At 45.7% G+C, this 9,391-nt stretch overlaps 1 protein-coding gene across 1 annotated transcript; it reads left to right on the top strand.

Moving 5' to 3' along the window:
* Positions 1 to 351: 351 nt before the first annotated feature.
* On the top strand, positions 352 to 2,639 carry pou3f3b (POU class 3 homeobox 3b). The gene is made up of 2 exons (XM_061272026.1): positions 352 to 2,192; positions 2,541 to 2,639. Exons 1-2 carry the CDS (start codon positions 957 to 959, stop codon positions 2,637 to 2,639), a joined length of 1,335 nt encoding a protein of 444 aa, XP_061128010.1. The 5' UTR covers positions 352 to 956.
* The last annotated feature ends 6,752 nt before the right edge of the window (positions 2,640 to 9,391 follow it).

Genomic DNA, 9,391 nt, shown 5'->3' with positions numbered 1-9,391 from the left:
ATTCCACAAAGTTGTTGTACACAATCTCTTTACGAGCTTCCATTTTATTTACTATTCTGGTTTTGTTTGGGCCGCAATTAAGAATAAGCCAATTGGAATAGCCGGAAGGAGTCTTCGTGAGCCTTCAGCGAAGCTGCTGGTGCCTGCCAATCATTCCCCCGACAGCCAATCAGCGGAGAGGAACGAGGTAAACATCCGCGAGTCCTCGTGCCAGGGGGCGAGGGGGGAGTCGGGGGTGTAAGGGGGGGCGGGACTCGACGGCCAGTCAGGGAGAGAGAGGAGGAGAGGGAGAACAAGCGAATGAGAGGGGAGGCTGGTGAGCAGCGCCTTCCACTGTTCCTACGGATTGTACTTCAACTGGAGTTTGCGGTTTGGCAGCTTTAAATATATCAAAACGGAACAAAGAGAAAGACTCCTCACTGCTGTAAAAAGAAGAGAGAGAAAAGAATAAAGCGAGGGAGAAATCGGACCGAATTACAAAAGGACTCCGCTCGTGTTTTTTGTTTTGTTTTTAACATCTAACGGGAACATAAACTGGAACTGTGTGGACAATTTGCAAGCTTTTTCCTTTCTTTTTTTTTTCTCCTGATCACCGAAACTTTTTTGGGGGGGACGACGCTTTTTCCATTCATAATTGAATTTTAATGTCCACATTTTCACCCGAGCAACTTTGTACACGGACTGCACATGTTTTAAAGGGATTTTTGCGAAGCTGGAGTTTGTATTCGTCCATCTCGCGTGCACAGCTGCCCGCGCGGATGCTGTAAATGCATGCGGATTTTATTCAGTTTTCCGAAACCGTCGTTTTGGCGTATTTACGCACGCATGGTGTGTGGCAAGCCATAACTACTTTTTGACGTTTGAATAATTCATGAGGCATAATTTGCCTACACGAAAGAAGTGACTGTAGAAAGGGAGGGGGGCGATCCACCAACATATTCATAAGGCTTGACGGAATGGCCACCGCGGCTTCCAATCCTTATCTGGGCAGCAATAGCATCCTATCGTCGGGCTCGATCGTGCACTCTGACTCAGGAGGCGGTGGCATGCAGCCGGGCAGCGCTGCTGTTACCTCGGGCTCCGGGGGCTACAGAGGGGACCCCTCCATCAAGATGGTGCAAAGTGACTTTATGCAAGGCGCAATGGCAGCCAGCAACGGAGGACACATGCTGAGCCATGCCCACCAGTGGGTGACCTCGCTCCCGCACGCCGCCGCCGCAGCTGCAGCCGCCGCGGTGGCCGCCGCCGAAGCCGGCTCCCCCTGGTCGTCGAGCCCGGTCGGCATGAGCGCCAGTCCGCAGCAGCAGGACGTGAAAAACTCCGCCAGGGACGACCTGCACACGGGCACGGCGCTGCACCACCGGCCGCCGGTGCCGCCTCACTTGGCGGCCCACCAGACTCACGCCGGGGCTTGGGGCAGCAGCACCGCGGCGCACATTAACTCCATATCGGGTGGGCAGCAGCAACAGCAGCAACAGCAGCAGCAGTCGCTCATCTACTCCCAGCCGGGAGGCTTCACTGTGAACGGCATGCTCAGCCCCGGGAGCCAGAGCCTGGTGCACCCGGGCTTGGTCCGGGGCGACACCCCGGATCTGGACCACGGCGCGCACCACCACCACCATCACCAGCATCACCCGCACCACCAGCACCACGGCGGCGTCAACAGCCACGACCCGCACTCGGACGACGACACGCCGACATCGGACGACTTGGAGCAGTTCGCCAAGCAGTTCAAGCAGCGGAGGATCAAACTGGGCTTCACCCAGGCGGACGTGGGCCTGGCGCTGGGCACCCTTTACGGCAACGTCTTCTCGCAGACGACCATCTGCAGATTCGAAGCTCTGCAGCTCAGTTTCAAGAACATGTGCAAGCTCAAGCCGCTGCTGAACAAGTGGCTGGAGGAAGCCGACTCGTCCACCGGCAGCCCCACCAGCATCGACAAGATCGCCGCGCAGGGCAGAAAGAGGAAGAAGCGCACGTCCATCGAGGTGAGCGTCAAGGGGGCTCTGGAGAGCCACTTCCTCAAGTGTCCCAAGCCCTCGGCCCAGGAAATCAGCACCCTGGCGGACAACCTGCAGCTGGAGAAGGAAGTGGTCCGAGTGTGGTTTTGCAATAGGAGACAGAAGGAAAAGCGGATGACGCCCCCGGGAGTGGCGCAGACGCCGGAGGATGTGTACTCTCAGGTCGGCAATGTGAGTGCAGAAACGCCGCCCCCCTCCATGGACTGCAAACGAATGTTCAGTGAAACATAGAGCAAGCAGCACAGCAGAATATTTTATATCCGATTGATACACAAAAACACATACGCACAGACTATCGCCAGGATAGCAGCAATTTTGATACTGTGATAGTGAGGGAATGTGAATGAGACTGCAAAACAAATGTTATCTATTTTTCAGCAGAGAGAGAGAGAGAGAGAGAGAGAAAACAAAGAGAACCTTGAACCGCTTTTCCTCCCAACCCCCTTCAGAACAAACGCATCTTCTTCAGGGGCCTGAAATGTTTTAACCTAAAAGGTTCCTTCTGCTTGTTTCTTTCAGGGGCATTTTTTAGTAGATTACTTAAAAGATGCAAGTGAGGCGAGCGACCAGAGGGTGACAACCACAAGTTCATTCCACCAGGTAATTTTGGCGCATTGAGAACACACCAAGACACCCCCCCCCACACCCCCACCCCGCCCTCCTGAAACACACCTCATCCCACCATCACCGAGTGTTGTTTTGATGCCCCCTCCCGAAAACCCCCGCCCACCCTCCAAAACAACGACCACTGTCCTGTGTGATCGAGAACAAGGGCCAAGCTTTTTTTTTTTTGTATCTTTTTCGATGGAGGACTTTCAAACCAGTCGAAGAACGAATAAAATCCACCAAGCTTTCTTGTTGTATTCGTTACCCACACTCGAAGGATCAGGGATTTTTTTTTTCCACGACAAAAAAAAAAAAAAAAGACCGGAAGTGGACTGCTCCCCAAAACCCGTCTGATCTGAAAGATCATTTTTTGCTTTCAAGTGGCATTTTTTATTATTATTATTATTTAATGGACGCTGACGTCGTGGTGGATTCTTCGTGTCCCCGTTTCTATTTCAACAAAAGAGACATTTGACAAAGACTCCAGCTGCACTTATTTGACGAGGGGGAATTTAAAGAAAAGAAAATCTCAAATTGTTTTGCCAAGTGTGACTGAGTGGGTGCTGCGGACATATTATTAATGCTGCCCTTTCTAAGCAGTATTCTTTGGTAGGTTTTAATAAACAACTCTGTAAAGCCGGCAATATAGATCACTAGATCAGATACTGATCGGAATTATTTACTTTATATTTTTCATCAGAATGATTTGTTTTAATATTTTATTCGGAATACCTATGAATTATTCCAAACGGTAATTTATTTCCCGCCCCATGGACTTGTGTGAGATGCTTTCTTGTTATATTTTCTCTTTCTTATTTTTTATTCTGGAGGAGCACAAATCATCACAAGCTGCCGTTGTTGGTATATTTTGATGTGATCATTTGATTGTAATTTAATTTCAGTAGTAGTTCCGTACGAGCTGATTGAGACACAATAAATTTGTTAGAATGAAATGCAGCCATCTTGTGTGTTAAATTGACATTATTATTATTATTTTATTATTAAATTTCGGTGTGTGTGTAATGTTTTTTGGATGCACGCATTACCATCAAATGCATTGTTGCTGCATGCTCAGCATTATATAGTCTTAAATTGATTTTAAAATGTGGCGTATAAAACTAATTGTCAAAAATAATTGCATGAACGTTGGCGTTGATGCAGCAGTGTTGAAACGAAGCAAGGCAATCGTTTGTTTACATTTGGAGCCTCTTCAGGCCCAATAACGTGCCCACTTGTGTGCATGGCCTATTTGGAGTTTGCACATGAGGAACTCACTTGAATGAAATACTAATAGAACGCGCATGCGTGCACGTGTCAGGCTGCAAACTCTTTTTAAATTCTTTTCAAGAACGTGTATTAATTTGCGATTTTTTTTTTTCGGTGGGGAGGGGGTTATTTTTCCACCAGCATTCAGTCGAACGTATAAAGATGTGCTGTTTTTATATTTGAGGTCACTGATGAATTTTATCTGCAGGCCAAACTCAGAAGATTTCGTATGGGTGTGTTGTCTTATATTTGTGTGTGCGTTTAACTTTTCTTTCTCGCCACACGCCAAAACTCCCAGAACGTGTCCTTGCGATGTACAGTTTGAATTTCGCGGATGAATTCCCGCACTATAGTTGCCTAGCAACCGAATTCAATGATCACATAGCAGCACGTCTTTGTCTCCGTGACTGGAGATGGCTGACGTCACATGCACAAAACTTTCTTTCTCTCAACCGCTAGCTATTTTATTTTCAACCTTTTTTTTTTCTCGAGTAATCTCAACTTTGAATTCAAATAATTGTTGCGTGACCTTTTTTTTTTTAATTCTTTTTGTCTGTTTCCATTTGAGAAAAGTCCGCCAAGTTGCACGCATGCTTGCTTGTGCACAAATAGCCTCAACGGCAATCTGCTGAGGGATTCAAGCAGGCCCCGACACAAAACCAGCTTCAAATCTCATAATGGGTTTTGATCCGCCTATTCTGCCACAGCTTTGGCTTTTTCATGGCTCCTCAAGCCTATGTTGGCAGCGGTGGGTGCGTGCTCGCGAGGCCCGTCAATGGGAGCCCCAATAATCGAAGCGGCTCGACATGTCACACCACTATACGCCTAAAACCACTTTGTCCGTGATCTAGGGGGGGGGGGGGGGGGGGGGGGGGATTTCTCACGCAAAGCAAACTTTAAAACACCTAATTGCTGCTAATATTTCAATAGGACTCCGGCAGGAAGTCACTGCTACGCGTGTCATAAGAAATAATTAGCCCGATTAATATTTTATCTCCGCACTTACGCAATAACATCCAATAAGGGCCATGTTACACGACACGACGTGAATATTAAGTAGGGCCAATTAATTATTAGGTCCTGATAAGGTTGATTTAGGCGCACTATATTGAATATTTAATCCATATGGGTTAACACGACATCAGCACTTTGATTTTTTTAGCGTGTCCTTTCGGAATCTGTATTTAATCCACGCGTGGAGTATTACTAATTATTCCGACTCGACTAACCAAGAAAAAAAAAAGAACAATGCTCAAGACTGCTCATGTTGACATTTTTTTTTTCTTTCCTGAGCCATTTATTCGTCAGCATCATTGCACGCAGATACGCTCACCTCCTGCCAAATTGTTTCGCATTATTCCCACATTAACGGCAGTAATATAAATGACCTGTAAATTGTTGCCTCTAACGTTGGAATTGTTCCCCAATTAAAACTTAATTTACCATAAAAATGTTTGTTTTAAATAAATCCCGTCAGACACACGTTGCACGTAATTGCCATAAATAATTTAAACACTCAACAATTACTGACGATATATGTGTATTGTTTTTGTTGTGTGATGAAAAGAGAAGGACAAACAGGCATCTTGTGGATGTGTTGTCGGGGTTCTCTCCACACAAATTGTGAAGGTCGCGGAGTTGGGAACTTGCCTCCCTTTCCCCTTTCATGGAGCATACCTTTGCAAGCGCGGCCCCAGCAATACCTGTCTGTCTGTCCTTGTCTGTCTGTCTGCTCCTGTCTGTCTGGCTCTGCTCTCTCTCTCTCTCTCTCTTCATTCTCTCTCTCTCTCTCTCTCTCTATCTCTCTCATCTCCCATCTTCCTCTCCCTCTCTCTCTCTCTCTCTCTCATCCTCCTCTCTCTTCTCTCTCTCCTCTCTCTCTCTATCTATCTATCTATCATCTATTATAGTTTTGAACACCCCCCGCCCCCCCCAAAAAAAACCAACAACTTAAAGCCATTGCCGCAGTAAAAAAGTTACCAAAAGCCAATGATTTTGGAGGTTTGGTGCAATTAATGTACAATTACTGGAATCTTTGTTTAACTCCAAAATTGTATATTGTTAATTTACTGCAGTTGTTGCGTGTAGTAAAATCAATTTGAAAAGGTATTTTATATCACAATCTAGAATTGTATCATTTGTATATATACAATTATAAATCAATAATCAATAATTCTACTAAAATTCCACAATACGTTGATATAATATATGTAAATAAAGCTAATCTATAAAGAACACAATTTAATTTGGGATGAAAAACGTATAGCACTGCAAATCTGTGACACTTGTCAGCGCCGTCAGTGGCATGCATAGTGCTTTACATAAATACGATGACGAGGTTGTCCTTTTTAGCTCCCAATATTTTGTTGCAAGTTATGTTGCACGCTTTTAGACAAACTATTGTTTTAAAAAAAAAAAAAAAAACGTGTTTAATTTTTTGCCCCAATGTAAACGTTTGGTATTTGCAGTCTGTTTTGTTTCTAAGCAGTCAATTCGAGGGGTTAAAAAGGGCTTGATGATCCCAACAAAAGATGTTCTACAAGGTTTTGTGGTTGCCAAGGGAACCAGGAAGCTAGTTAGTTATCTTTCATATCTTCTACAGTCGACACCGTGTGACTGATTTGCTCGTAGTGGTGATGTGATTATCGTATTTTAACGTACGGTATATCGTTAGGCAACTTCTGATTTCATTTCAAATTTCAACTGTGTTTTAAAAAATCAACATTTAAAGGAATTATTTAAAGACGCAATACAACATTTAAATACAACAGAAAATGTTAAGACTTTAAAAGGAGAGAAACAAAAAGTAATTTGTGGGAGAACATGATTTTGACCCCCTGCAGTGTAAGAGAAAAAAAAAAATTCCCCACATGATGACATATTCCAACAAAGTTTTTCTTCTCACCTTTTTTTTTTTTTTGTGGCGTATTTGAAAGTGACATGTATGCTCCAGTTGGCTGTCTGGGGACTGTCCCGACAGGCTGTTGGACCCGGCGGCAGTTACCCTGGTGACAGCACCGGGAGAGGGGGGGAGTCATTGGGGAGTGAGCGGGGAGCCAGACACATCACCGACTCCGATGGCTTTGTCAATACTGCTTAGATCAGGAGCCACGCCGACCTGCTGCGACCCCCCCTCCACCTCTCCCCCTCCCACCGCCCCATCCCCACTTCCTCACATGACATCACATGACTAATTGGTTTGGAGACATGAAGCAGTTCTCCTCCATCCATTAATTTCCTATTTTGCTTGTCCTTATTGTGGGGTCATGGCTAAGGTCAAGCAATTGCAGAGCATCACAAAAAAAATAAAAGAATCAGTCAAAGTCACATTTATCAAGAATCTTCTTCAAATGAGACATTCCTGATATTTTCAAATATTTCTGAAAATCTTTGCAGGATGACAGGCCACTGGACTGGTGATGTATTATGTAATATTTTTTATCTGTGCAATCTGAGTATAGACTGTCTTCTTTTAAGACGAAGGCGTGTATGGTTTAAAAAAAAAAAAAAAAGGCTCACAAACACTCTATAGTAAAAGTTGACCTTTGGCCGCAAAACTCTCAGCACGAATGTTTTTGTCGTGGCCATTCGAGCCTACCAGCTCCTAAACGGCACACACAAAACATTTCTGACAGGCTGAAACTGTAGGTGCATGCGTGGATTAAACCGCCGCTATAGAAAAAAAGACAGCCGGCATAAAAAAAAAAAAAAGGTGAAAGAATTGAGAGCACCCGGGCCGTCTCACTCGGTATCTCATTAATCAAAACAAAAAGCAGATTGGAAAACGAGCGTGCAGGCAGGCAGCAGCCCCGGTTTGTTGGTGTAACCATTTCTAGCCGCTGGATTTAATAGATTACTAATGATGGGCCGCGGGTCCTTGCAGGTTAGACATTAGAGCCCCGCGCCACAAATGAGCGTGCTAATCCGCAGTTTCCAGCTAGATGCGAGCGAGCGGATGCGGTTGGCGCTGTGATGCGGAAACGGTTTGCTGCCTGCAGGTAATCTCGGCCCGGTGAGGAGCGGCACGCACAGAAAAGTGTGAGGATGAAGCTCACGATTCCTCCGATCTGACCAATCCTCTTAGCGAGAGGCAGCTCCTCTCAAGCGTCAACGTTTCCCTGCTTAAGCGGGAGAGGAGGCAAAGAGAAGAGACGCTCTTTTGCCCGTATTAAACTACGGCAACATCTGCTAAGCGTGCAAAAATTGTACAAAAGCAAACACAGAACTTGCTTGTACTCAAACATCCGAGTGGCTTCCGCTGGCGTTCTCAAAAGCTTTTGCTCATTGAAATAAAAGTAATTAATTGGTGCCATACACCAAGGACGTAATTATCTTTCTTTCCAGTAACTGGCACATATTTAATTACCAGTAATTGTTCCCCGAGCGTCGTTCAAAAGTGTTGCACACCAGACGCTTCTGATAAAGCCAACACTAATCCTGCACTTGATACTCATGTACAGCAAATTTGTGACTTTGACAACGCACACATCATCAGAGCCTGAATGCCAAGTAGGGCTTTGTCTCACGCCACACGCACACACCCATCTTGCACTTTGTTTGCCACCTCAGGGTGCAAATTCCTACCTTTGCTTCCCGAGGTGTTAATGCCTGCCAGATTGGAGGGGGGGGGGAAGTAATTTGAGATCATTCCGCAACAAAGGCCCGGGATACTGATTAACGCCTCGGCTGCTCTCTCTCGCCAATCGGTGTGGTCCCGTTTAAAAGTAGCGGCAGGAGCTAAATGTAGCCTCGGGGCGTGCAGGGCCAGAGGCTACCAAGGCGCCCTTCAACATGGGAACAAGGTTTAATAAGTAAACAGCAGAGGCGGAGAACAGAGCTGTGATCAGGCTTCAGCGGGCCGGCCGAGCCCCCGGTACACGTTATTAGCTGATTAGCCTGGCCGATTGGACCTTGTAATTGCGGCGGCTTGACCCCCCCCCCCCCTCCCTCTGGGCAAATATTTCATTTTAGTGGTTTAACCTTTCTACATTGTCAAATTGCCAGATGTTGAGGAGGGAAGGCTCGCAGATTTGTTCGTTCATATCGGCCCATAGTGATTTGTCCTTCCCCCCCGAGAAGTTCTGGTGATGTCAAGTCACGAGCGAGGAGTATCATTTCAAATCGCCGTGGTCATTAGCCAGGCTGGGAAGATCAATGGTGAGAGCAAGCGTGCATATTAACCTTGCAAAGAGTCCCTCGCACTAAGCAGAAGTGTCATTAGTCAAGTGTTAAGGTGCCGCGTTAGGGTTATTAAGTTAGGTAAGTTAGGGTTGTTGTTTTTTTCCTCTTAAGTAATTTTACATTATATGCTCACAAGTCGACTTTTGGTAGTGAAATGTGACCGATTTTAGGTTGCCATTCACATTCACGCCAAAAGACCATTTAATCGTCTCCATGTTTTTCCTACGTAGGCTGATTCTCTAAGACTCATCCAAATGTGTACTGCTAGTCTTCACGTACAAAAAGTCGATTGTTATTTTGCACGTGTCCAAGCAAGA

This window comes from Syngnathus typhle, linkage group LG2 (assembly GCF_033458585.1).
Source record: "Syngnathus typhle isolate RoL2023-S1 ecotype Sweden linkage group LG2, RoL_Styp_1.0, whole genome shotgun sequence".
NCBI classification, from domain to species: domain Eukaryota; kingdom Metazoa; phylum Chordata; class Actinopteri; order Syngnathiformes; family Syngnathidae; genus Syngnathus; species Syngnathus typhle.
Note: the sequence above shows the minus strand (reverse complement) of the source record. Positions and strands in the feature narration are given on the sequence as shown.

What these genes read in the sequence shown, in the direction of transcription:
- pou3f3b (XM_061272026.1), top strand. Translation starts at nt 957, where the DNA reads ATGGCCACCGCGGCTTCCAATCCTTATCTGGGCAGCAATAGCATCCTA. An exon ending in TGTACTCTCAGGTCGGCAAT is followed by an intron (nt 2,193 to 2,540) that starts GTGAGTGCAGAA and finishes TGTTTCTTTCAG; the next exon opens with GGGCATTTTTTAGTAGATTA.